The sequence below is a fragment of the Phaethon aethereus genome, assembly GCF_964289735.1.
Source record: "Phaethon aethereus genome assembly, chromosome: 5".
Classification (NCBI taxonomy): Eukaryota; Metazoa; Chordata; class Aves; order Phaethontiformes; family Phaethontidae; genus Phaethon; species Phaethon aethereus.
Window position 1 is genome coordinate 70,687,662 of NC_138579.1, and position 27,976 is coordinate 70,715,637.

Genomic DNA, 27,976 nt, shown 5'->3' on the forward strand with positions numbered 1-27,976 from the left:
CAGGTGGCTGCCGGCCTCTTCACCGGGGCCGCGGCTGGGGACCAGGCGGTGCCGGAGGCTGGCACGGTGGGTGCCAGCGGCGCGCTGCCCGGCCAGGTGGGCGCGGGAAGGCCGCGGGTCCGGCTGCTGCTGCTGGCGGCGTGGGCGGTGGCAGCCGGTGGGCCCCGGGGTGGTGGGTGCTGCCTGGTGGGGGGCACAGGGGCTGCTCCGGCACCCCTAACCCAGACCCAGTCCTGTGCCCCATGGCCCTGCCCCTCGCCCCACACCCCTTCCCTTTCCCCTCTTCCCAGACCCTCCCCCCAACCTTCCTCCCCAAACGCCCCTTCCCAGACCCCTCTCCCGGGACCCTCTCCCTGACTCCCCTCTTCCCATACCCCCTTCCCCCCCCCCAATATCCCCTCCCCAAACCTTCTCCCCATTATCCCTCTCCCCGCTCTTGCCCTCTCTCATCCGCCCGCCCACTAGGGGGCGCCGCAACGCTCCCCTCACAGCCCCGCCCCTCCCCGTCACCCCTCGCGCCACCCTTCCCGTGATGCCCCGCGCGGGCGAAGCGGGAAGGCGGGCGGCAAGATGGCGGCGGGCCTGGCGGAGCGGAGCTGCTTGGAGCTGAGTGCGGCGGCTCGGGGTCCACCGCGACGGCCTCGGGAGGTGGTTTTTAGCCCACTGGGGACGGTTCCGCTCCCCGCCGGTCGCTACGGGGACAGCGCGGGTGGCTTCTGCTACCAGGAGAGCGCACAGCTTGCCGCCGCCACCAGGAACCGCTTCGTGCGGTGGTGAGTGCGGGCCCAGGGGCCCGTTTGATTCCCCGTCCCCCCGTGCCCGCCGTCCTCACGCCTCCCCCGGTCTCTTCCCTCAGGACTACATCGGGAGACACGGTGGAGCTGGTGGAGGAATCTCTGGACGTCAACTTGCTGAACAATGCCGTACGCCTCCGCATCCAGGGCTGCCCGTTTCTACCGGGCGGTGTGCACCTCTGTGAGGTTCAGAGCCACTTGGTCGTCCTGCTGATCACCGGGCAGACAGTGCATCGCCTGCTGCTGCCGCATCCCGCCCGCATGTACCGCAGCGTGAGTACCGGGGTTGCCTGTTCCCAGCCTCTGTCAGTCACCTGCCCCACTCCTGCCCATCAAGAGCCCTCAGCAAAGCCGTTAAGTGGAAAATAGCAAAGGGGATGGCCTGCTTCTCAGCATGGGCACAAAGTGCTGCTTCCCACCTGTACTGCTTTTGGCTTTGTAACAGAATTAATTTTGGCTGTGTAACAGGGTTAACTTTTGTCATAGTAGCTTGTGTGGTGCCATGTTTTGGATTTGTGACCAAAACAGTGTTGATAACTGATAGCTTTTACTGAGCAGTCTTTGTGCAGACTCAGGGCTGCCTCTGTTTCTCACTCTGCCCCTCCACCCCGTAAATAGATTTGGGGGTGTGCACTGGTTTGGGAGAGGACGTAACCAGGTGGATGACCCAAACTAACCAAAGGGATGTTCCTTCCCATATAACATTCTGCTCGGCGTTCAGAGGGCAAAGAGGGTTTTTGGAGGCTTAGCCATCTTTTGCTTGGGAACTGGTTGGGTGTCGGTCTATCCAGCTTTTGTGTCCCTTGTTTTCTTCTCTCTTCTTCTGCTTGTCCTTCACTTACTAAATAATTATCTTATTTTTTTCTCTTGACGCACAAGTTTTCGTGCTTTTATTCTTCCTTTCCTCTTCCCCCATCCCACTTGGAGGAAGGAGTGATCAAGCAGCCTTGTGCTGCTTTGCTGCCCACTGGGATGAACTCGCAACACTGCCCTGTCGTGGGGCTTCATGCAAACCCTGTCACCACTGTCGTGCCTGTGTCATGTGGGCTTGTTGTAGAAACACTGGAGGCAAGCTGGATACAAAGCTTGGCTTTTCCTGAGCCCTTTCCAGTTGGGCTGGATTTTTTTTTTGCTGCTGAGTAGACCGTATACTGGTTTCAGCTGGGATGGAGTTGGTTTTCTTCTCAGCAGCTCGTGTGGTAGTGCAGCGGATTTGTGAGCAAAGCAGAGCTGGGGACACACCACTGCTTGAGCTGTTGCTGAGCAGTGCGTGCACAGTGCCGGGGCCTTCTCTGTTTCTGACACTGCCCCCCAAATGAGCTGCCTGCAGTGGGCAGGAGGCTGGGAGGGGACAGTTCCTGTGCTGTGACAGTGTTCAGCGACACCGAGGGGAGGGAATTGGGGCAGGTGACCATGGCTGAGCATCAGGCTGCTTGGAGGAAGTGGTGAGGGATTGCCTCAGTATCGCTTGGTTTGGTTTTATTTTCTTCTCTCTCTTTCCTTTGCTTATTGAACCATCTTTATCTTGATCTGCAACTTTTTGCTGCTCCTATTCTCCCATGCCCAGCTGAGGCCCACAGCTGGTGATAGTTACCTGCCAGCAGGGTCAGTCCACCATGACCGATCTGTTTCATAGCTCCCTGGTGGGGATTTGTACCCCAGGCTGGAACCCTGTGGTGTTTCCGGATGCACGGAGCTGGAGCCTGTCAGCCTGTCTTGAGTTTTGTGGAAAACTCTGCACTGCAGTTTCTTACTCTCCAAACATTTCTAGTTAAATTTCTTTACAGATGTTATAAACCGCTAAACTCAGTCCTCTGATTCTTGGCCAGATATAGCAGGTGTGTTCATCAGTGCAGGGTAGTTCTCTATGTGGAAGTGAAAACTGCTGGGAAAAGCACTCGGAGAGGAAAAGCAAGCTGGAAACCTCTCACTTTGTTTGGAACTGAATGTACTCAGAGCGCATGCAGGGGAGGCAGAGGCCGTGGGCATCAGACTTGCAGCGTTTGCCCCCAAGCTGAGGGAGTGATTGTGAACTGGTCTTCGATTTCCATGAAAGCTGGTGTCATAACCTGGAATGAGGCCTGGAGGTTGGAGGTGGCTCTGTTTGCAGTCCTAGGGTCCGGCCTTTTGGCAATGGGGACAAAGTACCCTTTGGAGGTAGGGACTGAGTGCTTCAGAGGTAGGCCTGGCTGTGCTTGTAACTTGCCCGCTGTGTGCAGCAAGGTATTAAATCTTTATTTCATGTGGAAGATGGATCTTACACAAAACTTACATTGCATTTACCCATTTGCTGTGACTTTCTCCTCTCGTGTCTGCTTCTGGTGTGTCTTGTCAGGTCCATTTCCTCTCTTGGAGAGCTTATTTCTTGCTTTTAGAGTTCCAGACAGCTTTCCCGAGGGATGACACAGTGCTACTGCAGAGCTGCTCTTCACGGGACTTGTTACCAGCATTTTGCTATGAGGTGGACTGCAGAACCCCTTTGGGGGTGTTACAGTATATGAGGGAGAGAGCAAGAGAGTCTTCTGCTAGAAGATTGCTGGTTTTGAAATCCCTTTCATATCGCTCATAAAGAGCAGTGGTCGTGGGTTAACAGTAAAGGAAACAGGAGTGGTAGTGATGAGAGTTCTTACTGGAAAAATCCTTTTTAACAAGTAGCAGCATCGCAGTCACCGTTCCACAGGTGTCTGGTTGTTTTTTCTGTGCCTTGCATATGTGTGCTCAGGATTTGTACTCTCTGCTGTTTCCCTCCTCCAGGAGCTGATAACAGAGAGTCAAATGCAGTCCGTGTTTACAGATATCGGCAAAATAAACTTCAGAGATCCTTCAAATTACTACGTGATTCCCACTGTACCAGGCCTGGCATCTAATTCTGTCGCCTCAGCGGCGTGGCTTAGCAGCGAGGGGGAGGCTCTGTTCGCTCTGCCCTCTGCTTCGGGAGGGATCTTCGTCCTTAAGCTGCCTCCTCATGATGCGCCTGGTAAGAAGCGGGAACAGGCTGCCTCCTCACATCCGCCTCTGCAAAACACTGCTCAGTGTGGCATCCCCTCTCCTAGCCTTGAACTTTGCTTGAATTTGATTTTTGGTGTGTTGTACAAATCCACTCCACACGCAGAAAAGCTCTTTTACACCACGCCTGTGAAGCCCCTGGCTGGTGGCAGTAAATATTTTTTTTAATGAGTACTCTATGTATTTCTTAATATTGCTTTTATTTTGAAAGGAGTGGTTTCAGTTGTGGAATTGAAACAGAGCTCAGTGATGCAGCGTTTCCTTACCGGTTGGATGCCGACTGCCATCAGGTTAGTGCTTGGTGATGAATAAGTGGAAATAATTTTGTCTTTTCGATTCCCTCGCCTAGAGTTTCTAGCTGAAGTCAAAGGCAGGCAAGTCAGCATCTATAAGTACTCTGCCAAAAAAGTTAACTGGGTCACGGGACCTGTTGCGGTGCGGAAGTTGGGACTTGAATTCTGGATTAGTTCATCTTAATGGGGTCCTGCTGATTCTGTGTGTCTACGAATACGCTGTATCTAGTAATTGGCCTCCAAGGATTTGCCCAGGATATGGCTTGCAGCCAGCGCAGATTAAGGATTACAACAGTTGTATGTTCTTGCCCTTGTTCTGAAATGTCAGGCTTGTTCCTGACTGGCAGACATTACATGTGGATGACACAGATGCTCTGTGTGCAGACTGGGCTCGGTGTTGGATTGTAATTGTATCTTAGAGTGCACAACCAAATTCTAGGCCCTGTCACTTGGAAATGGGAGCGAGCCCCTTGACTCCCTGAATGACTTTAACCATCAGCGGTGCATTGCTTGGGGCTGGCCAGATCCTTGCTTCCCTCTGCATCCTTCACCCATGTTCCACAAGCACTAGGCTGGGGCTGGGGAAGCCAGGGTGTGCTTCGGCTCTGCCAAAACGGGTGAAGAATTGGACATTACTGGTGTGGTGGGCTCCTCTGCGCCTTGGATGCTGACCCGCAGAGTCCTGAAACGCTGCTCTCTCCTCCTGGTCTCACACCACTGACTTATTTGTTTTTAAACACAGTGTGATAGAAACCCTGTGCCTTGGATCTCTGCACTAGCCTTGATTTTCTTTTAAGCCGTTGAAATAAACTCTGTATTTTCAGAGGTGACTGTGGCCCATCGGACCTGCCTATCAGCCTCTCTGTTCACTGCCTAGATCACGATGCCTTTCTCTTTGCTCTCTGCCAGGACCATAAACTTCGGATGTGGTCCTACAAGGTGAGCGAGGCCTGCGCTCGGGGGAGTAGCATCTGCCATTGCTGCTTAGGTGATAGTTTGAGGCTTAAGAAATGAAGGCTGAGTTGTTGGCATAGATTTGATCTGCCGTTAAATTGTCACTGAGTCAACTTCTGCATGCTCAGTTTCAGGGCAATTTGTGAAAATTGTGGTGTGTTTGTGGGTGATGGGTCTTCTATGCGGCAAAGCCTTGTGCGTAGGGTAAGAGGCAGTAGCAGGTTATTTACAAATGTAGTGGAGTGTTCAGGAAGGCAGGCAGGAGCACTTCAAGGGCCGAGGAGGCACACCAAATGAATTCTCTACTGCTTTCGCAGTAATAAGAGCGTCTTTGTAACATGGCTCCTTGTCAACAAGAAGTTAATAAAAGCCTCTGCTCGCTGCATGCCACTTGCTCCAAATATCAGTGCCAAAGCTAATCGACCAGCACAACTGCTTTCACGGCTCATCTGCACTGGAATGTGTGTGTGTGTTTTGGGAGGGAGGGGAAGCTTTATTGTACATGCCTGGGCTCTGACAGCCTGTGTGCTCAGTGGGAGAGGGCACAGGTGAGATGGGGAAAGCTAAACAGTGGTTTGGGCATGTATATGGATGCTTTACTTGCATCCTTTAGGGCAAGATCTGTGCAAACTTTGGCCAAAAGGGGAGGGATGAGGGAGAAGGGCAGTTTTTCCTGTGCTACTTCTTGATACCTTTATTTTGCATAGGATCAAATGTGCCTGATGGTTGCAGATCTGCTGGAGTTCATGCCGGTCAGCAGGGACCTGCGACTTGCGGCTGGGACGGGGCACAAACTACGACTGGCCTTTTCTCAGTCCCTGGGGCTTTACCTCGGCGTGTACATGCATGCGCCTAAGCGAGGACAGGTACGAAGTGATGGGCCTTCCTCGCTGTGAGTGCACCTTTCTTGGGCTGCATGGAAAATACGTCGTTCTTTCTTGGATTTGGGTCTGTAAGGCAAGAAATAGGGAAAAGTTTCACGTCTGGCCCTCTGGAGAGAGCAGTACTTCCTGAATAAACAAACATTTTTATTCTCAAAGCACTGCAAAATACATGTGCTCTTGCCTTGGGGAGTGGAACTCCCTGTGTGACTAAGCTGAGCTGTGAGTGCTAGTTCACTTGTTCACCTCCTGTTCTGGTAGGATCCTGAAAGCACATATGTGCCGTGGGAAAAGGAAAGGTCCAAAAGGAGCTAAAAGCATGGAAATACTGGTAGTATATTTATGTCAGGCTCCTGGGAGCGTGCGGATGCATCGCTGCATTGCCAAACGTTGACTTCTGTAGAACTTCTGCTTCTTGCGGTGAATAATAAATTTAGCAAGACAGGAATGACGGTACAGAGTAGTCTCATCTGTTGGACAGCTTACCCTTTCCATTCTCCAGGGGATTCACATATGGAATAGAAGCATGTGTCGTGACTTCTGCTGTCCGTCTAGTGCTCTGCTTGCTCTGGTAAGAACACGCAGAGCTTGGTTTGCAGGAAGTGGCCTGAGGATTCAGGGCTTTTCCACCTTAGTGCCTTTACTTGCCTGCATCGTTGTCGCTAGCAGTGCCCAGCGGTGGTGTTTTTACCATTTTTACCATTTTTCTCGTTTAGCCTTTCAAAAGGCAACTAGAAATCCTTCAGGTTCAGGCAGAGACAAGTGTCCTTGCTGGGATGGCTGAAGTCAGCAATGTCAGTACATGGTGCAGAGGGTCAGCTTGGCAGGGTCTGTGGCTGGCAGTGCATGGTGCGCTCAGCATGGCCCACCTGCTCTTACCCTCAGCCCTTAGTGGTCTGGTGACTGTAGCATCAGGCAAGAAGAGGGACCAGAGAGCTAGTTATTGGCTTAGCCATCCTTTAACAAATGACTTATGGGATGTGTTTGTAGTTCTGTGTCTTCCAGCTGGTGAGCACTGAGAGCAACCGCTACAGCCTTGACCACATATCCTCCCTGTTCTGCTCACAGGTGAGTGCTGCGGCCTGTCTTCCCTGGAAGACACCGAGACAAGAGGGAGGGTTGCTCACTGAGAGGCCAGAGGCCTGGACTTTTGGGGATTGAACTGTGAAAGAATTCTTTCCAAAGCATATTTAAATGATACAAGGGAATGTTTTGCTGTTAACTACACACATCTCTGCTGTATTTGAATTTATGATAAGAAGGTAAATATGTGCTCTCTCTCCTAGGAGACTCTTGTTGACTTTGCTTTAACCTCGGCAGAGATCTGGGCACTGTGGCATAATGAAGAGAACCAAACTGTTGTGAAATACATCAATTTTGAGCAGTGAGTTTCTGCACTGAATCGCTAGCATTGGTAGCCGGGGGCGGGTAAATGCAGGAGCAGCTCCTAGATGTTGCTTGTTAAAAGCACCAGTCAAGCTCCTCGACTCTTCTTCTATCCTGCTTTGCTGTCTGAAGCGTGTGGAGATGCAGCAGTGCGTAGTTCTTATTGCGGTGTTTGTGCCACGTGCACAACTGTGTCTTCCTGCAGTAATCCATCAGATTACATGGATTTTTTTTTTTTGATCTGCTTTGTAATAAAGCAACAGCTCAGCTGCAGGAATGTGAAAAATGTAAAAAGTCGGGCAGCAAGCTCGCTGCAAGTGGAGTCCGCTGTGAGCATGTCACACGGAGGGCTGTATTTCACCAACAGCTCCTTCAAAACGTAACTGCCTGGTCTCTTCCAAGAAAGATCCTGTTTTGAGGAGACCAATGATGTGAAAGAATCACCCCTACTGATAAGGTAGCACAGAGGGCAAGTGTGGTGCATAACCAGACCAAGGAATTATATAGTGGGTGGAAAAAATGCTGTGAGTATGCAAGTTTATGCAGAGGAATCTACTGGTCAGTCTTGAGAAAGAGTCACTTGGTGAGCATGTGTGATGGGCAGAACATTGATATAAATGAAAGAATCCAACCTGTTCTTTTAGCTCAGGGCTGGGGATGTCCCACTTAATCTCTCCAGGCTAAATCTGTCACTTGTCACTAGTCAAAGCTCCTCTGTTACCAGATCCAAGGGGCCGCAGCTGCTGTAAAGTCTGTGATCACTGATGAAAGTGACAGGTTTGGTTCAGGTGGCAGCTCCTGCACGTGCTGTGTTGGAGCATTGCAATGCAAAGCTGATTCTGGTTTTGTTTTTTCTTCCAGAAATGTTGCGGGCCAGTGGAACCAGGTCTTTGTGCAGCCACTGCCTGAAGAGGAAGTGACGGTTCGACATGATCAGGACCCCAGGGTGAGCCGACTGTAAAATAGCAACAAGAAGTAATGAAGCTTCTCTGCCTAGGAGAACATTAAGACAGTTCAAGTGTACAAATTATATTGATACAGCCTTAAAATTACTCCAAATTAAAGGGGAAAAGCCTTAGCCTCTATTATCACAACATTAAAGCGCTAAGCATGGTTATGAAACCAGAAGTTGAGGGATGAGGAGAATTTCAAGTCAGTCGAGAGAGATCCTTGAGACAAGACATGTGAATAAACAAGATCTGGAGTGTGCGGGAAGCAATCGCGGGAACCGCTAAGGGGTTGCAAGGGATTGGAGCAGTGTGTGCATGTGAACTGAAGCTGGAAAGAAATACAGACCCAGGGGATGAGTTTTGAGAATGGGAGGAAAGACCAGAGGCAGCATCTCAAATGCTCTTCCCCTGATACGTGCGTTTCCTTAAATTGTGATCTTTTTCTCTTTGCAGGAAACCTACCTGGAGTATCTCTTCATGCCTGGCCGGTTCACAAATGCAGCTATCCAGAAGGCTTTACAGGTTAGTGTGAGGGCATTTGGTGCGTGCTCTGTTCAGCTTCTTCCTGGCCGTGAGGCAACAGGATTCCTTGGAGCTCTTGATGGGCATCAGTTTGCATTTGATAGTTTGTAGACCTGTCAGTAGTCACTGAAGCAAGTTAGCAGCTGTTGTGCCAGACTTCAGCTGGTGTGTGCCAACATCAGGAGGCAGAACGTGGTTCCCAGAAGATTTTTTTTTTTTTTCTTTTCCCCTTAGATGTCACAGTGGGTCGCTGAGCTTACTTTTTATTGCCTGCTGCTTTAGCCAGGTGAACAGAGACTCTCAGCCCACTGTGGTGCTGTTTCTCAGAATATATCCGCTCAGTTCTGGTTCCTCTAGGACTGTTAAGGGCAGAGCAAGGCAACACATGGTGCCTTTTCAGGAAAATGGAAAAGCCAAATTTCTGCTACTCTGACTATTTTGAATCTTTGTGCTGTGACCTTATGGAGGCCTATAGCAAGGTCCAAGAGAGAGCTGCTGTGAAGGTATGCGGTACCTCTTTCCCTACATCCCAGTGCACTGTCTGCTAGGAGGCTTCCTCCGTTTCCACAGGAAGAGTGAAGCTGCCTGTACATCCGTGTACCCCACGTTTAGCAGCCAGCCATGTTTTTTAATACTTTTGTTCCATGAAGCACTGGCTGATGCTCTCATGTTTGCTTTATGTCACTCAATGCTGCTTAAACCTCAGGAGATAGCTCTCTTGGTTTAAAGTGAAAGTTTACTGTGCTGCTTTTCAGATCTTTTCGCAAGGAACTGAGACACACGTGGATCTGACGTGGGACGAGTTAAAAAAAGAGGTCACCTTAGCTGTGGAAAGTGAGGTGAGGTTTTCTCCCCCCTCCATGATGTTTTGTTCTTACATCTGTTGTATGCAATATTGTGATGGTTCGGTGAAGTTAAATGAGGTGCAAAGTGACCTCAGGCTTTGTTTTGTCCTTTGTCTCTCCAAAGGAGTTATGTGACTTTTTAAAAAGGTACAAATCTTCATCCTTCCTGCATAGCTGGCTTTTCCGTTCCCTCTTGGTTTTTTGGAGTCCTTTCTTCTTTCTTGGTGTTCTGCTGTCTCTGCTACCTGGGTGCACTTTGCATGGAGTGCACTTTGCTGATGGATATAATTTGCACTTTTTTCTTGATATAATTGGTGCTTCTCTGTCTAAGGTTGTGTAGAAATGGTGCTTGTTGGCTTTGTTCCCCTTACTGTTTGCTGTGTGATTCGCTGCTGTAGGAAAAAAACTTCCATTTTGATGGTAAGGTAGTGGGGAAGAGAACCGTAACTGGCGTTTATAAACGTTAACAGTGTAAAGCTGTGACACTGGTCATGAGAGACAAGACAGCGGTCTGAAAACTGCAATTCCTCTCTCTGGTTCACTGCCTGTATTCATCTGAAGTCTTGTTTTGGTCCTGCTAGTTCCAGGGCAGCGTGACAGAATACGAGTGCTCGCTGGAGGAGTTCTGGCAGCTGCAGGTGGAGTTCTGGTCCAAGTTCTATGCTTGCTGCCTTCAGTACCAAGAAGCCCTCTCACGGCCCCTGGCCCTGCACTTGAATCCCTACACCAACATGGTGTGCCTGCTGAAGAAGGTGAGGCTGGGCAGCGGTGGCTCTTTGGCTGCTGCAGCCAACTGAAGCAGTGAGCTCCAGGGAAGAGTTTTTCTGACTGAGATGTGGATTTGGGGAGCTCAAAGAAGGGCTTTCTTCTCACCTTTCTAGGGCTCCCTGTCTTTCCTCGTGCCCTGCTCCTTGGTGGACCATCTCTATCTCCTCTCTAACGAGCACCTCCTGACTGAGGATGATGCTGCCATCTTTGATGGTAAGTGAGGAGACATGGAGCTCTTTCCTTGTTGGAGGCTGAAAAGCTGCATATCAGGGAAGTCCTAGGCAGAGGGATGCGGGGGTTTCCGTAGAGGCCTCTTGAAGTGCTCCTGACTCCATAATTATCTACATGGAGATAGTTTTCTTATTTTAGCATTTGTAGGGAGTTTTATTTTGTGAAACCTGCAATTGTACTCACACCAGGAATTAGAAAATGGTGTTAAGGCTGCAAATCTGTCATGACTCATTTCAGCTAACTTAAAAAGGAAGAATCTTAGATTTCAGGCTGCGTGTTGCTCAGCGACAAGGATCTGCACTGGTAGATCCTTTGCCCTTGTGGCCTTACAGACTACCTGTAGTGCTCTACTGGTGGTAGAGTGTGCCCTACTTGTGCTCGCTCTCTGTGGGGCGGATCTGCCAGGTTGGAGCTCCATAGTGTGCTGGCAGGTCCCCAGTCCTGGTGGGGAGAGCAGGATGCAGCTGCTTGTGTCTCTGATCATGGGAGTGACCCCCCCCATATCAACCCTGCTTAACGTTACCTCAGCTGTGTGCTTGCTGAGCTTTGCCATACCCACTGAGAGCCGCAAGACCTACTCTGACTCGATGCAAGCGATTCTCTTTGTAAAATTCCCCAATTTGTGTGTCCTGCTCATGGAGTAAACACCTTTCAGTTATTACAGATGAGAAGGAAACTTGTGATGCTCTAAGCACCCTGGTGCGCTGGGCTTAACCGCCCACTTCTGCAAACTTAGCTTTTTAGTGCCATGTTTTTGTATAAATGTTTTTATGTAAGCTGTGGAAAGGGACTGTGCTGTTTCTTGTGTCTGGGAAGTAAATGCTGGATTGTGCAAAACCTGTCGTTAATACTGTCGCCACAGTGCCCTCTATGCTTTGCTGGTCGTGGAATGACGTTTCACAAGAAAAAAGGCAATGGAAAATGTTACCTAAGCTCTGCTTTTATGCTCGAGTGATTTTTACATTTTTATAAAGAATCATCATCATCATCCATTTGGTTGAGCTATTTCTGGCTCTGATGGAAGGAAAGCTGGAGGCCTGGGCTGGGCTTGGGAGGCTAGCAGTTCCTGCCCTGTCTGTTTCAAACTTCTCAAAAAACGTGACTTAATTTTAAAAATGCATTCATAAAGGATTCCATTGCAAAGCAATGATTTAAACCCTCAGTACTGAATTTTCAGATCACTTCTAAGAGCGTGAAAATCCTCTGTCAGCTGGGAGAGGTAGAGCTGCAAATGGATAGCTGCTGTAATGAGAGTGTGTTCTGCTTGGCAGAACTAAGCTATCTGAGCCATTTGCGCTGGGGTTTTTTTGCTCTTATGCTGCACTAATTACTTCCTTTCAACCTGTGGCTGGAGAAAATACCTTGGAGGGAATTTCATTGTTTTATTGTTGCATCAATATTTTTTTACTTTCCAAATAATAAAGCCCAGATCTCTCCCTTGTCAACTCCTAAATTTTAATTTGGCCTTGTAGTCCATTTGACATGCGGGACTGAAACCAATCTACTGCTAGTAGTTTGCTGATAGGAGCTGAACTAACTGATTTTTGAATGGTCCTCCCACCTTCACTTTTAAATCTCGTGTAAATATACAGTTAGATTCTTTCATTACAGATTTGGAGATGTCTCGTGATGTTGTCTGTCTTGTCCAGTGCCTTCAACTGATCGGAGAATCAATTTCCATGGAAATGGCATTCATAATGGAAATGGCTTGCTCCCGCCTCCAGCCTCCAGAAAAGGCTGCAGAGCAGATCCTGGAGGACTTGATAGCTAATGACACGTAAGGAGATGTTTTTGCAGAAGCTCCCCTGCAGGGAGGCAGGGGTGGCTGAGCAGGGGTTGCCTGGAGCTGTCCCTGACTGGCATCAAAGTACATTTGGGATGTGCGGGCTCTCCCTGTGCTGCAGGAGACTTTTCCAGGTCCCCTCATAGATTCCTATTAGGTGATCATTGCAGCGTGGAAAGCAGGTGCCTGCAGACGTTAGGTAGAGGTCAGAGCCTTGGTGAAGCCACGTGGTTACTGTGCTGACCTCCTGAAATCATTCCCCTGTGGAATGCCAGCTATCCGACTGTTATTTCCTGGTAGCCTGGGGGAGTGGAATAAATAGACTGGTCCCTGCAGGTGCTGTAATAAAACTCCCAGCCAGAAGAGGATTCCCATCTAGAATGTCCAGGCTGATCAGATACGCTCCCTTTCAGGGAGGATCAGTAAGGGAGGAAAGGGAGCCCTCTTGAGTTTAAACCTCATGTTGCTGATTATTATTATTATTACCTTTTTCACTTTGCAGGGAAAATGTGATGGAGGATATACACAGCAAACTGCAGGAGATCAGAAACCCCATCCATGCCATCGGAGTACTCATCCGAGAAATGGACTATGAGACGGATGCTGACATGGAAAGAGGTGAAAGCTCTACAGCCATGCGTTTGGGCTGGGAAAGCAGCGGCTCAGCAAGTGTTCTTGTTGGTCTAGTTCCTCCCCTTATCTTAGTGATTTTATCTTCCAGCTCATCATCTAAATATGCGCATGAACCTCACCCAGCTCTATGGTAGTGGTACCGCTGTCAACGTGGTTTGCTGGGGCGTGTGTAAGATTGCCACAATCCGTTTCCTGATCTGTCGGGACCTGTTGATCCTTCAACAGCTGTTGCTGCGGCTTGGAGATCCTGTGAGTACAACCCTTGAAGCTACTGCTATGCTCTTTGAACTTTTGGATCTGGGGTTCTGCTGGTGCCAGACTGTGAGCTCTGTCTCTTCCCACAAAACACTGGAGGCTGTTTGAACTAGCCCCAGGCTTGGGCAAGCCCTGTTCTCTCCTCCAGCCGTTTTTGTCATCCTAAGCAAAGCAGCGCTGTGCTCACACCCTAACTCCCTCTTTCTGTGCTGGGGATCCAGGAAGCAGGAAGCAAAACGCTCTTTGTGGGAGGAGGGCATCATTTCCAGCTTCCCATCTGAAACAGCGCTGTTTCGCTGAGCACGTACAGTTCTCCGATCTACTCCTCATCTCTCCCGTGCCACTGCGCAGCCCAGCACGCACACGATCACAGCCTTGTCCTCTGGCAACACAAAGCGCAGCACCTTTGCGTCGCAGCAGCGGTGTTTACCCAGAGGCTGTGGTTTCAGCCTCTGTGAGGCTGCTCCAGCTGGTGCAAACAGCCGCCGTGATGGCAGCTGTGTTTGTGGTCATGAGGTGGCCTGGTCTGGGTCCGTCCTGTTGGCCATGTGGCTGATGGTTTGGGTGGACACAGGGGTGTGGGGCAAGTCCCAGACAAGGGGACCATTGTTTAAACCAATATTATTTACTTGGAAATGTTAATGCAGTAGTTCATTGGTTGAAAAGAAATCACCTTCTTCCTGGATAAGGTTGCCCTGGGAGGATTTAAAGCACGTTGCAAGGTGCCCTTCTGGAGCCAGGCTCTCACAAGGCATATGACCTGCTGCTTCCTTGATAAGGAACTGCTGTTTTGCCACCTTGACAGGCTTGTGTCCTTCACAAGCGTGAGTTGCTTTTCCTCCCATGTCACCCATCTGTGCTGCTCGTGGCTGGAGCATATAGGGATGCAATTGCCTGGGCGGCAGGGCTGGGCCCCAAGATGGTCTCTGCAGCAAAGCTGTAAGCTGTGATTTTACTCTTGGTGACACTGTTGCAGCAGTGCAAAACATGTTTTTGCTGGTGTCCATGGCATCAGCAGGTGCTGGTGTTTGCAGACTAGAGAAGCACTCAGTGTGCACGTAGCTTTGCTTGTTAAATGTTCCCCATGGGGTCTGGACCACCAGAATCGTTAACTCACCCCTTGGTCCTGAGACGACACTGCAATTTGTGACTGGATTATTCTGGCAGATGCAAGAGTCCTGCTGGTCTCCCGGGTGGGTTGAGTTAACTGCTGGGCTATTTGACTGCCTTGGTGTTTGCAGGAGGGATGCGCTGGGCCTGACACGAACCTCACTGATTGCCCTTGTCCTGTTGCGCTCTGGGCTTGGCCTCTCAGTGTGCCAACCTCTGTGGTTTGCTTGCAGATGGTTTTGGGAGGGGGACAACTGTTCCAGTCTCAGCAGGACCTGCTGCACCGCACCTCTCCCCTGCTGCTGTCCTACTACCTGATCAGGTGGGCAAGCCAGTGCCTGGCGTCGGATGTCCCTGTCGACACACTGTAAGTCTCTACTGTGCCCATTCTTTCTTTGATTGTAGGTTCCTGCTAAGTCTGCCTGATATCCCCTTCCTGGTATGAAAAGCTGGTGGTTGCTGTGGGAGTATCACTCCAGGAGTCAAGTTGTGCTGGGGATGTGGTGGTTTTTTTTTCCTTCCATGTTTTGAGCTGACTCTTTGCCTTGTGCTAGTTCTGCTGTGTGAGGTCTTGCTGTTCTGTGCTCTGTTGCCTTTTTTAGCAGTGGGAGTCATTTGAGTTGAACAATGAGCACAATTAAAGCAGGAGGCATTTTGTTGTCTCTTCACTGATAGCTTTTTCTTCTTTAGGGAATCTAATCTGCAGCATCTATCTGTGTTGGAGTTAGCAGACACCACTGCTCTAACACCCCATAAACTAGGTAAGATATCCACAGTTCATCAGCTCTTGGTTTCTGGTTTTTATACCTCTTGCACTCTGTGTCCCTGCCACCCGAGGGAAATGCTTCATGCAGTGAGTGTGTGTTGAATGACCCCACTTTACATGGAGATGTTTGTCATGCTGTCCACGAAAAACCAACAAAAACGAAGTATCTTGCAGCATTGGACTCGGACCAGAAATGTGAGTCTTGTTCCCAGACTGGGGAGGATGGGAAGGCCTTGCTCAGCCAAACATTACTAATTCTGGCCCCGGCAGTATCAGCCGTGCTCGCCTCTTGCTCCTGTACGTTACAGTGGCTGTAGTGGGTCAGACCAGGTCTGTCCTGCTCCCTAACCTTTATCCCACAGCGAGCAGGAGCAGCAAGGTAGTGAGAGAATGTAGAAATACTTCTCCAAAACGTGCTTGTGCTTCCAACACTTTGCAATTCAGACATGAGTGTTGCTCACAGCCAGTACCTCAAGGGGGAAATTGCAGCTGATAATTCATTCCATTTTAAAAGTCTTGCTGCAAAGACGTACGCTTTGGGTTACTGTCTTGGAGGAGAAATCCTAATGGGGGAGAACATAAGGCAACTTAATTAGGAGGATGCATACCTTGAAGTGGTTACAGAGGGAGGGAGGTAAGCAGGGTAGGGGAGAAAATGCACAGGTGAGAGCCTGCTGTAACTAGTCTGCATGGCACTTTGAGGCTGAGACGCTTCAGAGGGAGCTGAGAAAATCAGTGACAAACAGGCAGCAGTGCCACGTGTGAAGGGCTGTGAGCTGGGGAAGAATTTCCTCTGCTTGCTGACAGGCCTGGGGCATCTGTGCTCTTTGTAAGCAGGGCTGACATCTTCAGAGCCTGAACTCTCCCTGAATGAGAGTCTCTGCTCAGGAGGCAGTTGCCTCGACGTAAATGTCAGCGCATGAAAGCAAAATTGAAAACATCCTTTGTGTGTGCCAATGTCGTGGGTTATTTCTTGGCCCACTCATGAGGAAAGTCCTGTTTGGCTGCTGTGCTTCAGGAAAAATATGTGAAACGTAGGGAGGATAGAAAGGAGGTGGCAGCTTGGGGAGAGGCGTTGAGAACAGTTAACTTGGGGTGCTGGAATGAGGAGGGAGGCATTTGAACAGAGCCAGATAGCCAAATCAGCACTCCCTCAGCCCTGCCCTGCAAGACACTCGGTCGTGCTGGAAAGCTGCAGCTGGGTTGCGAATAGCGTAACTGGAGAGAGTACAGCCCTTTTTTTTTCATGTTATAATTGAGTTGTGGTTAATAAAAGTTGCAGTATGTGGCTCTTTGATCTCCTGCTACTCCCTCTGACTTAACCAGATGGCAAGCGAAATCCAAAACCAACAAGTTTGAGTATTGAACATGCTTATTGTTTTGCTCTGACTTAATCTGTGATGTTTGAGCTGATGAGCACAGCACGGTGTAGAAAGCCTGGGATCTCTGCTGCGGGCCCTCTTCTCAGTGTTTCTTTAACTTGTATTTTTAGTATCTGGCCCTCAAACAATTGTGGAGCTGTTCTTTCAGGAAGTGGCCAGAAAGCATATCATATCTCGACTCTTCTTGCAACCCAACACCTCTTTGGCTGAAACAAATTTGAACTGGCCCCATCTCATTACCGCAATAGTGGCTGACTTTCTGCCGCTCCTGTATCCTTGGCTGTAAACCCACTGCGAGGTGCTTGCTCTCGCCGGGCTGTAACCAGGAGGAGTTTGTACGGCACGGCAGTGCCGGAGCCCCTGCGTGAGTTGTGTGAGATTGCACGGAAGCCGCGTATTGCCTCCCAGTCGGTGGGTCTGTGGGAGGAGGGCTGGGGCTAGCAGAGGGGTTGGGGCGGTGGGCTGCAGGGTGCATGGGGCCTGTAGGTTGGCCATCTTTGCCAGAGCCTCGTGCAGTTCCCAAATCACTGTTTCGCACACCCAAATTTTGAAGACAAGTCTCCTGAACAAGCAACTGTTGTTAGTGTTAATGGGATTTGTGGGTATTTTAAGATTTCACAGAATCCATCCCGTTGAGGTACACAATAAAGGATTTGAGTTTTTGACTTTAAGCCCCTCAGCTCTATCAACTTGACTTGGCGAAGTGCGATGCTGGGAGATTTGGAAGGGTAATAAGTCGGGCAGTTGTGGATTAGATGTACTAGCGGTTTTGTTCTAATATGGATAAATCTTATTACAGAATAATGACTTTTATAAAGAGCAGCTTAATCTTCTCTCCTTTTCCCCCCCAAACTGAGCGTGAGAGGCATGCCTACTTTCAGACTAGTTCTGCGTGCTCTCTGGACTGGATTGTCCTCTGTTCCTTAACCTCCGCTCAGATGGCCCAGCAATCCCGGCTTCCTCTTCCCCGAGTGCCTGATGGGGAGCTGTCAGTACACGCAGCTGCAGGTGAGTGCTTCGTGCCGGCTCTCGCAGGAGTTGAAAGGGGAAGAGCAGGAGTGAGTGTCACAGTCTTTCCACACGTAGGTTTCTTTCAGCTCTACAATGTGAGCTCTGTGCACAGCTGCCTTACCTCTGCTTAGAAGCAGCTACCCAAAACATCATCTTTCCAGTCGCTGGAATTTGTTCTGCTTTCCTCTAGTTGCTGCTTCTCTGAGCTCAGATGTGAGCTGATCTTCCCAAACGTTCTGCTCTCATGTCTCCCTTTTAGAGATGATGGGCTGGAAGTTTATCCTGCAGATGAAACGTCCTGCAAGGAATGATTCTGTTGGAGAATTGTTAGAAATCTCTCTTGTGACTGTAAGGTAGCAAATATCTTCCATCTTCCTCATGCATCTGTCTTGTTCTCTGTAGTGTCCACCTCTGCTAACAGAAGGGCTTTCTGCTAAATATCTTGTACCTAGAAAATATCGCAGAGAGCTTGCTGGGGAATAATTTAAGGTGATCGTCTTATGCGTTTCCTCTTCCATCTGTTTTCAAGCAAATGGAGGCATAAGCGCTCAGGATTATTATATACCTTTTCGTGGAGGAGTTCAGTCTCCCAGGGCTTTTCTGACAGCATGATACTGTGCGCAAGAAACATCTTTGCGGAGCTTGTTTAAGTATCACAGCAAGCCCATATAATCCAATAGCTTGTTAGTGGCCGACGTACCCAAGGCCTATCCTGTGGTACCATTGCAAACAGATTGAACCCCAGGGGCCGAGGGGTTCAGAAGGCTGTCTTCAACCCAGCAGCAGAAGTACTGTTTCAGGAGGGCTTGTCTAGTTCTTAAATGTCTTTACTAGTAAAAACTGGTGTAATGAAACATCCTTCTTTCCATCCCTGGCTGCACTCTCAACATTTTGGTGACAGGGCCAAATGATCTACCTTTTTTTCAGGTGTCTCCATAGACTGCTGTATTTCAGGCCACTGTTTCTCCACCATCTCTGCCCGTGCTCTTCAGAGGCTTGGTAGTTGTAGCTGCTTGCGCTCTAGTTCTGAACTGCACGATTTCTTGACTGCAGCACCATGTGACAGATTTCATTCCCTGACTGATGGCAGTCCTTGAGGCACACAGAGCTAGGCAGGCCATTATTAATGAGATGTTTTTCCTGTGCTTAGCAGAACCTTTTATTCTCACAGTCCCTTACACCTGGGGGCTGAATTGCTTTCTTTTGTGTTCATGTTGCTGCCGAGAAGAATGTCAAATTTGCAGAGCTTTTGGGCCAGGAAATGCCAGGAAATGGTTTGGGCAGCATCATTCTGCCTCCTGGCATATATGTACTCTCGTGGCACGAGCATGCTTTGAATTTCCCTGCATTGCTTTCGCCTCACTTGTGTCCCGCCTTGAGGAGATACAAGACTTTTATCTCCGCAGGAGTGGGCTCTTCCTCCTCCCCGCTACCTTCTGTTACACTTACTGATCGCAGTCGGTCACGTAAACTTGGATTAAGTGCATTGACCTCGGGCAGCTAACACCGATTTGCTGTGAGCGTGAGCACAGTGACCCAAATAGAGGTGGAGATACAGGAAGCACCTTGTGAGTAACACGCAGGCACAGAGTAGATCTAGTGACCAAAGCACTGGCCTGGGATGAGGGCCAAACCTCTCCTTGTTGCTTATTCTGTATGAAAAGCTATTGAGCAAGTCTGGGGTGGGATTCATCTGTTGTAGCTGGCTAATCTGAGCAGTGAATCCAGGTTCAGAGGATGCGTTGCCACGTGGCTTTTAGTGGACCTGTGGCTGGGGCAGGTGAGGCCTGTGTGATGGTTTATGCATATGCAAAGATGCAGGTCAGCTGGTGAAACCTTGGCTTTACCACTGGGTCCTGGCTTCTCCTCCTCCTTTCCTGCTGAGTCCCAGAGCCCTGCTAGTGGAACATCGCTGCTTCTCCAAGTATGAAGAGCATACGCCACTCTCCCAGGCAGAAGGGATGCCAGCTTTTGAGTTTTCATTGTGCCTCCTAGCTGCTTTTTGATAGGTGATGACACTTTGCAGCCCTTATATTATCCTGACAGAGCAGGCACAGGGCCAGGTTGAGTTGTATCGTGCTGTAGTTTTGGCCAGCGGCCATGTTGTGGCTTTATTTACGGTGTGTCCTCGGTGCCGTCAGCGTTCCACCCCATGCCTGTCAGTTTGTTGCTGTAATTCATGGTCTCCCTTGGCTGCTCTCCCTCTCCTGCCCTGCTGCACAGACACCGCTCTTCTAATGCCTGCTTTGCCTGTTGTCTCGCTGCCTTCACACATGCGTGCTCCTGTCTATGCTCTGGGCACGCCAGGGTAATATTTCCTTTGCGGTTCCCTGCAGCAGGTTTGCAGGGGTTGTAGAGTGCCTCATGTCTGATTTTTGGGGATGTTGCTTGGGTGCTGTTTCTGAGGCGCTTCATACAGACACTGGAGCTTTTCAAAGCAGGTTGTTTCCTGGGAGCAGGTAGGGGATGTCTCTCCATCTGTGCATTGAGGGGACTTCGGAGCTGGGGAAAGCAGCCCTCGAGTTGGAAGAGTGGGATTTGTGTGAGCACTGCAGCTAAAGGGGCCACTGAAATAGCGCTTTAGTGTTAGAGGCCTAACTCTTCCTTTGGTATTGGGTTGCCGCAGGTCACGAGTGAGTGCTGACCTGAATCGAAACTCCCATTCCTCCTCTCCTGTAGGAATACATTCGCCTGCTGCAGCCATGGTGCCACGTGAACATGGGCTCCTGCTGCTTCATGATGGGCAGGTGCTACCTGGTCATGGGTGAGGGGCACAAGGTAAGGCCCTCATCTCCTTCTGGCACTGCCTTCCTCTGGGGTCTGGGACCTTTTTCCTTGGGAGGGTGGAAGTGTACCAGTAGGGTCAGGCTTGTTTCTGCTCTGCGACTCAGGAAACATCCGTCTTGAGGTCCTTTGGGCAGAGAGCGGGCCTGGAGGGGGAGAGTAGGATCAGCTCTTGGGGAAGTTCTCATCAGCTCAGGGCAGCAAGTCTCTTACACTGGAGCTGGAACAGGCAACGCTGTCCTGTCGCTGGTATAGCGGGCTGTATCAGTCCCCCAAGGGGCACACGCAAGCTGCTTTCTGGCCTGCTCCTAGGCTTTGGACTGTTTCTGCCAAGCTGCGTCAGAGGTGGGAAGAGAAGAGTTCTTGGACAGGCTGATCCAAGCTGAGGAGGGTGAGATGGTCTCCACTCCACGCCTGCAGTACTACAACAAGGTACGGTGAGCCGGCCCAGCCTACACGGTCCTGACTGAGAAATTGGCACCATGTTGTTCCACGCAGACGCTGCTGGGAGAGAGAATTTCTGCTCAGTCCCCAGCTTTCAGCGGAGTGACTTGAGACTCAGAAAAGATACTTTTTTGGGAGGTGAAACCTCAATGTAGTCTGTTTACTTTCTTTGGGGGGTGATGATGAGGTGACTGCAGTGTGAAAGCTAGGTACTTTCCACCTATTAGTTTCCTAATAGCAGAGGACTTTGTTATCCAGCAGAAGAAGGCAGGGTGAGATCCAGCTGGTGGAGGCAGAAGCCAGACATGTCCAGGCTAGATGTAAGATGCTGCTTAATGGGAAGGTTATTAAGCTTTGAGGCAAATTATAATTAATGTCTTTAAATTGAGATAGGATCTTCTTCCATACCACCATAGTTCAGACAGGCTGCAAGCTTGGACCTAGGCTCATTCCCTGACTTGAAAATCCAGAAAACACAAGGGTTGTCAGGTGCCCTTGGAGGGGAACTTCTCTAATATAGCTGTGTGCATGCTCAGGGACAGAATCGTTTACCTCTCTGTTGTGGGGGTTTGCTGGAACCATCAGTGCTAAAACGTTTCAGAAAACTCGTGTGCAGAGATGAATCCTCCAGAAAAGCCATAGCCTGGGCCTGTTGTGCTGGGATTTGGTTCAGATCTCTGCTACTTACCAAAGTATCTCCTTTTTCAGTCTAAGCACTTAGAAACATTGGCAGAATCTTTTGACTGCTTTTATGGTTAATAGGAACAGGAGTAGCTCTTAAAAAAACAAAACCAAAACAAAACAAAAAAAAACACTACCAACAAAAAACAACCCTTGCCAACACTGGAGTATTGTCTTCTCCAGGTTCTGCGCTTGTTGGACATGGTGGGCTTACCAGAGCTGGTCATCCAGCTGGCTACCCTTGCTATCATGGAATCACCGGATGACTGGAGAAGCCAGGTACAGGTCGCTCCTCTTGCATCAATATGTTTCTTCAGGCAGCTTACACAGGACTTTCTTTTTAGTTGTATAACTTGAAACGTTCTGGTTTGTGCTCTTTGGTGTTTTCAGGCTACTTTGAGGACTTGCATCTTCAAACATCACTTGGATTTGGGACACAACAGTGAAGCATATGTAGCCTTAACGCAAAACCCAGATCCGAGCAGGTAGGTGACAGTTTTGTGCCTTTATGCTCACTTGTCTCGGAGGTCCATGTACCAATTTTTCCAGCAAACTGAAAGGAAGGTGATGCTTTAGGGTAGGACATGGTTGCTGTGTTTAAGAAGTATGGTTTAGCATGTGTAAAGGTGTGTTTAAAAAGGCGTTAATTTTTGTAAGAACAGCTGGGATTGGCACTATCTCAAAGGAGGAAACTGGGGCGGGGGGGGGAGCTGATTTGGGGAAAAGCCGAAAGATTGGCTAAAGGATCACTTGTGGCATTGTAGTTTGAAAAGTTTTAGGAGTCCAGTCAATTTACCTTAATAAAGAAAAGACTTGGGGTTGAATTTTCAGCTTGAGTAGCATCTGGGAAGTGAACTTGATAGAGGAAGCTTCACACTAGCATATGAGAATATGATGAGCTGGAATGGGCGTTCAGAGGAGAAGTAGGAATGCATTTTAATTGAGGCTGAAGAAAATCTTCAAATAGAGCTGAGGGAGGGAGACTGCCCTCCTGAGAGACCTTTGCAGAGGATCTCAGCTGTCCAGGATCTCTGTTTCCAGCACAGAAGTGTCTGAAGGGACCTCTTGGTTCTAAGCTGGGGCGGGTAACCCAAAAAAACAAACTATGGATCTTGTCACAAAGCACCACATTCATGGCTCAATACCTGCACCCTGGAGGTGGGTTTGTTCCTGCCCTTCCAGAACAGTTGTGCTTCTCTCTGCAGGCAGCTGGACTGTCTGCGCCAGCTAGTGGTGGTTCTTTGTGAGCGCTCCCAGCTGCAGGACCTGGTGGAGTTCCCCTACGTGAACCTCCATAACGAGGTAATCGGCCTGCACTGGGAGGAAGGGGGGGCTCAACGGCTCTCTTTAAAGGGATTGTTGACCCATTGGAGCCTCTGTGCGCTGCAGGTGGTGGGGATCATCGAATCTCATGCTCGAGCAGTGGACCTGATGACCCACAATTACTACGAGCTGCTGTATGCCTTCCACATCTACCGCCACAACTACCGCAAGGGTAAGGCTCGGGGTGGGCACATTGCAATGGCCCAGCTGCTTGGGACACCGCTTCCCCTAGCCCTGCGGGGTGGCCTGTCCTGGGTCTTGGCTGATGTATTTCCCTTCTCTCCTCAGCTGGAACAGTGATGTTTGAATACGGCATGCGCTTGGGCAGGGAGGTGCGGACGCTCCGAGGGCTCCAGAAACAGGGAAACTGTTTCCTCGCTGCTATTAACTGCTTACGGTTGATCCGCCCAGAATACGCCTGGATAGTGCAGCCAGCTTCTGGAGCTGTGGTAGGAAACACTGAGCTTGCTATGAAGCCTCTGACCTGAGCTGTGGGGACACTTATACCTGTACATTTGGGAAGAAGCTTCCAAAATCCTTTTGGATGTGATGAACAGAGGTTTTGGCCTTCGCTAATCTGCTGCTCTCATCTTTTTGTCCAGCTTGTGCAGTGCTCTCTTGCCCTGCTCAGCAGAGATATCAGTCCTATCCATCACCCTTGTGTCTTTTGCTCCTTTTTGGAGCGGGGTGGAAGCAGGACAACTTTTGGGAGGGGGCTGGAGTATACATGTGGGAATATATCACCTTTTGTTGAAGACAAAGTAAATCTTTCTGCGGAGTCTGAACAGCTGAAATACCAGTCAGAAGGAGAATTACTGGAACATGGTTTGTGTTTCAGATCTGTTTGTGGTGATCGTAGCCTGATCGGCTAATGCTGTGTCATGTTTCTGATAACCAGAGATAGATGTAACTTGAACTGCCAAGTGGTTGTGTGGCTCTTCTGATTCAAATCAAGGCTTGGAATGGAGAGTTGGTGTTGCGGCTGTATCATATCAAGGCAGTTTGTCCTTTTTAAACCCTCTTTCTGCTTTTTCCTGCAAGTACGAACGCCCTGGAGCATCCCCAAAGAGAAGCCACGATGGGGAGTGCACGGCTGTTCCGGGTAAGTTCCCAGCCCTGTGTCTCTTGTGTTCCCACAGCTTCCCCTTTGGCCTGAGAGCTCTGCTGCTCCCTTGTGAGCTGGGAGATGGCTCAGGGCAGCTCTCACCTCTGTCAGGTCAATAATTTGGGGGCTTGTAAGCTAGTTAACTTTCCCAGTGTTAGTGTCTCCCTGTTTGCAATATGCTGCCATGTAACACCAATTCTCCAAGGAGCTTCCATGCAGTTTGATGTCTTGTCAGTGCTTTTGCTTTCAGTGGAAATAACTTGTAATTTAAAAAAAAAAAAAGCGCCTTTGTGAGGCAATTTCTAGTTGTTTGAGACTTTTGTTTTTTATGCTTTTGGAAACCCTGCTGACAAAATGAGTCTCTGCTCGTGAGGTCTCCCCTCTGCCTGTGTCTGTCAAAGTGCAGGATGGTGGGTCAGGTTAGACTGGTAATCCTCAGCATTATGGTAGAAAAATTTAAGGTCAGGTATTTTAAAAACAATTCTTTCTGAACGAGCTCTTTTGTAACATGTGCCTGGCTGTCAGAGGAGCAGCTGTTACCAACCATTAGATAACATCTCTAATAGAGGAGGAATGGGAGATAGGCACAGTTCAAGGTAGCAAGGAAGGGGCAGCAAAAGCCGACCCCTCCTTTGGTGCTTTCTGTGGTACGACGACTCCTTGGATGACAGAGGTGTGTAGACATTTTGCACAATGCCCGAGGAGCCCTTTTTAAAATGCTGAGAGCCCTGTGTGTCCATCTGTTACAGCAACTCGCCAAATCGAGATCCTGGAGCTGGAGGATTTGGAGAGGGAATGTGTGTTGTCCCGGATCCGGCTGACTCTGGTGCAGCATGACCTGTCAACAGCGGCTGTGGCAGGTAAGAGGGATGCAGCGTGGCCACCTCGCACTTCCCCTGGGGTTTGTGCTATTTTTAGCATTTCCAGTTGTAGCTCAGGTGAGGAAACAGCCATTTTGTTCTGACCCAGTGACAAACCCAGGAGCTGGTAGGGCGACCGTTCGATTCACCTCACTAGTCTGAAATCTTCCCACCAAGTTTAGCAGCTTTGGGGAGGCAGATCAGAAGAACCAATTTTAAGTTTTACACCATTTCTTGGCTTTGCCAAGCTTTAGTAGTGGTCTGCAGTGTGGAGGTGGGATTGAGCTCATGGTTTGGGACCAAAAAGCATCTTTTTATCTTGCTGGAAATTGCCCCCAGATGAAGCAGAATTAGAAAGGCCTAGAAAAAACACTTGCTGCGAGATTTTAATTATTGTCCTAGACAATCCTGCTTCATGATACCGTGTTAGCTTATCAAAGTTTTTCCTTGTTGGGGAGCAGAAAGCTGCAACTCTCCCACCCTGACCCTTTAAGTATGTTCTGCCACTCTCTGATACGAGTTACACAACATGTACACATTATTCCCCTTTTAAGTATCAGGAGGAGATGACTTCCTAGTAAGGGATTGCAGAGAAAACATTGTACAGCTGGTTTGAGGGGAAACTGGAGATGCAGGGAGCCAAGTGCCACAGTTTCATCTCACCTCCTGCCACTGCACTGGCAGAGCTGAGCTGATGCCTTGTTCACCGGGATACAGGCCTGCTATGCCAGTGACAAGGCTGTCCCCTCCCTACTCGCCTGAACAGCAGCAGCATTTGACTACGGGCCGTACCTTGCTTCCTGTGTCCCTCTCCAGCTGGTGCCTGATCAGGGACAGCTCCGTGGGTCACTGCTGCTTTGTGCAGTCCCTCCAGGGACGGCTCCTGGGCTCATGAGATGCTCCTGAAGCCAAGAAAGCCTCAAGCCATGTGATGAGAAGTACTTTGCAGGATGTTTTACTTTGGGCTGTTAGCACAGTGAACTCTGCCGCTGAATTGGGTGGGGTTAGGCCCCAGTAAGCACTAGGGTGTGACTGGGGGAGGCGCTTACCTAGTCCTCCTTCCCTGCAGGCAACTCTTCGCCCGAGGAAACGGTTGCTCTCCTGGTCCGGGCTGGCCTCTTTGACACCGCCATCACTCTGTGCCAAACGTTCAAGCTGCCCTTGACGCCGATCTTTGAGGGACTCACTTTCAAGTACGTAGTGAGCTTCTCCTCCCCGCCTCGGGTGAGGTGCGGCGGGAGAGACGTGCGCTGCATGATGCTTGGCAGGGCGCAGCTTGCAGCTCCCCAGGGTCAGAGCCAGCGCTGTCCTGACCTGTCTGCTCACCGTACCTGCTAACGCTGTGCACAGCCTCAGCAGCTGCTGGCATAGTGGTTTTGGGGTGGAACTTGCTTTTCATACCTGAAGAGGAAAAATAAGGGAGCCTTGCTGAGCAGGTAGTGAAGGGAAGAGATTTCTCCCTGGTCTCAGGGGAGAGATTTCTCCCGGGTCTCAGGGAAGAGAGCTGGCATCTGACAGTTGCAGGTGACCCCAACCTAGGCACAACCATCAGCTGGAGATCTTCCCAGTGAGCTGGCTCATGCCACGCTGCTGCTGATGCCTAGTGAGCTGCTTACAGAAGATTTGTTCAAGCTGTTGAGCAGCTCTGAAATAACGGTTGGCAGAGCACTTGCTCTTCTGTCTGATCTCTGCACTAGCTGTTTGCTCTCATGCCTTGTCTCTGACCCCAGGATTCCTCTTCTCCTTTGCTTCTCCACGCTTCCAGAAGATGCGTTGTGCCTGCAGAGTTGTTCAGGAGCTCTGCTGCGACCTGTTCCTGTGGCTGGATGCACAGAGGGCATCTCTTACCCAAGCTCAGGCCCTAAAGCTTGCTAAGATCAGTCTCGTTCTTAATTCCTGTCTGGCACTTAGAGCAGCTTAGAAATCACTCTAATAGCCTCCTTTTCCTGCCAAGCCAGCTAATTTGTAGCTGTTGCTTGGGAATAGCTCTGCAAGGGGTGGCTTTGGTGATGGCGGCTGTGGCAAGGCAGGGTGACAGGGCTGGGCTCTGAAGGCACTCACCTTTGCACTGCTCTGCCTTCCAGGTGCATCAAGGTGCAGCTGGGAGGGGAGGCAGCGCAGGCAGAGGCCTGGGACTGGCTAGCAGCAAACCATCTCTCCGCGCTGGTGACCACCAAGGAGTCCAGGTAGGCCCTTGTCTGCAGGGGAGAAAAGCGGAGCTGGTCTTTGTGAGAATGAGAGTCATTTCTGGAGGCAAAAGCCGTGCAGGAATCCCAAGGGTCACAGATTTATAAAACCCCCTTAAAGCAGACCTGTAGGACTGGGATTGTGGGAGAACCCTGCTTTGCTGGGCCTCGAGCACACACCTTGAACCCGGGACAGGTCCCTCTGGAGCACACCGTGGCCTCACAGGCAGTGGCAGGGGCTGCTGGCACGGGTTCCCAGGGGAAATATTGCCTTGCAGTGCCACAGATGAAGCTTGGAGGCTGCTGTCATCTTACTTGGAGCGTTACCCATCCCAGAACGGCCTGTACCATCGTTGCGTTATCAACAAGCTCTTGGCACACGGGATACCTCTGCCCAACTGGCTCATTAACAGCTACAAGGTGAGAAGAGGGAGAGGGTCACTGCTCAGCACGTACTGTCTGCTGGCCAAAAACCCCATCTGTCCCAGAGCTGCCAGATCGCCTTTGCTTCAACAGGCACCGCCTTGTTGCAAGCTTTGCCCCACCTTCCCGTTCCCAGCGCCGGGAACCTGTGCTAGATGCTTTGTGCCTGTTACTGAGGCTCCGAACAGGCTCCCCTTGGCATCGTGGCAGCTCCTGGGCGCGTTCCCTGGCTGACACCAGCCCCCTTTGGTTGCAGAAGGTGGATGCTGCCGAGCTGCTGCGTCTCTATCTGAATTACGATCTGCTGGAGGAGGCTGTGGATCTGGTCCTGGAATATGTAGACGCTGTGCTGGGCAAAGGGCACCAGTATTTTGGAATTGAGGTGAGCTCACCTGCAGTGTGGGATGTGGCAGATTCCGCTTGGGGTTTGGGTATTGAGCCCATGATTTGGGTGATGGTGCTGCTAGGAGAAATGGGAGTGGATAACCAACCCTAGAGAAAAGGGGACCCCTTAGTGGGACAAGCAGGGGTCAGGACATGGCGATTGGGAGTTCTTCCTTGCTGTGGCTGTGGGAGGAGCGTTTCTGCCAGGAGCACAAC

At 50.1% G+C, this 27,976-nt stretch overlaps 1 protein-coding gene across 1 annotated transcript in view; it reads left to right on the plus strand.

The window, feature by feature from the left end:
- Positions 1–570: 570 nt before the first annotated feature.
- Positions 571–27,976, plus strand: part of NUP160 (nucleoporin 160) — a gene marked incomplete at its 5' end in the record, with an annotated part of 28,021 nt that continues 615 nt past the window's right edge. Inside the window, 33 exons of the mRNA XM_082001118.1 lie at positions 571–773; positions 857–1,067; positions 3,549–3,771; positions 4,012–4,090; positions 4,918–5,032; positions 5,755–5,913; positions 6,919–6,996; positions 7,215–7,312; positions 8,176–8,260; positions 8,718–8,786; positions 9,542–9,625; positions 10,213–10,383; positions 10,513–10,612; positions 12,242–12,407; positions 12,916–13,031; positions 13,135–13,295; positions 14,645–14,778; positions 15,102–15,172; positions 16,670–16,829; positions 17,498–17,567; positions 20,250–20,348; positions 20,667–20,786; positions 21,663–21,758; positions 21,870–21,964; positions 22,685–22,781; positions 22,869–22,974; positions 23,091–23,251; positions 23,844–23,904; positions 24,657–24,767; positions 25,837–25,960; positions 26,852–26,953; positions 27,232–27,373; positions 27,633–27,758. Coding sequence (XP_081857244.1) covers positions 571–773; positions 857–1,067; positions 3,549–3,771; positions 4,012–4,090; positions 4,918–5,032; positions 5,755–5,913; positions 6,919–6,996; positions 7,215–7,312; positions 8,176–8,260; positions 8,718–8,786; positions 9,542–9,625; positions 10,213–10,383; positions 10,513–10,612; positions 12,242–12,407; positions 12,916–13,031; positions 13,135–13,295; positions 14,645–14,778; positions 15,102–15,172; positions 16,670–16,829; positions 17,498–17,567; positions 20,250–20,348; positions 20,667–20,786; positions 21,663–21,758; positions 21,870–21,964; positions 22,685–22,781; positions 22,869–22,974; positions 23,091–23,251; positions 23,844–23,904; positions 24,657–24,767; positions 25,837–25,960; positions 26,852–26,953; positions 27,232–27,373; positions 27,633–27,758 — 3,993 coding nt within the window. The remainder of the gene's footprint in view (positions 774–856; positions 1,068–3,548; positions 3,772–4,011; positions 4,091–4,917; positions 5,033–5,754; positions 5,914–6,918; positions 6,997–7,214; positions 7,313–8,175; positions 8,261–8,717; positions 8,787–9,541; positions 9,626–10,212; positions 10,384–10,512; positions 10,613–12,241; positions 12,408–12,915; positions 13,032–13,134; positions 13,296–14,644; positions 14,779–15,101; positions 15,173–16,669; positions 16,830–17,497; positions 17,568–20,249; positions 20,349–20,666; positions 20,787–21,662; positions 21,759–21,869; positions 21,965–22,684; positions 22,782–22,868; positions 22,975–23,090; positions 23,252–23,843; positions 23,905–24,656; positions 24,768–25,836; positions 25,961–26,851; positions 26,954–27,231; positions 27,374–27,632; positions 27,759–27,976) is intronic.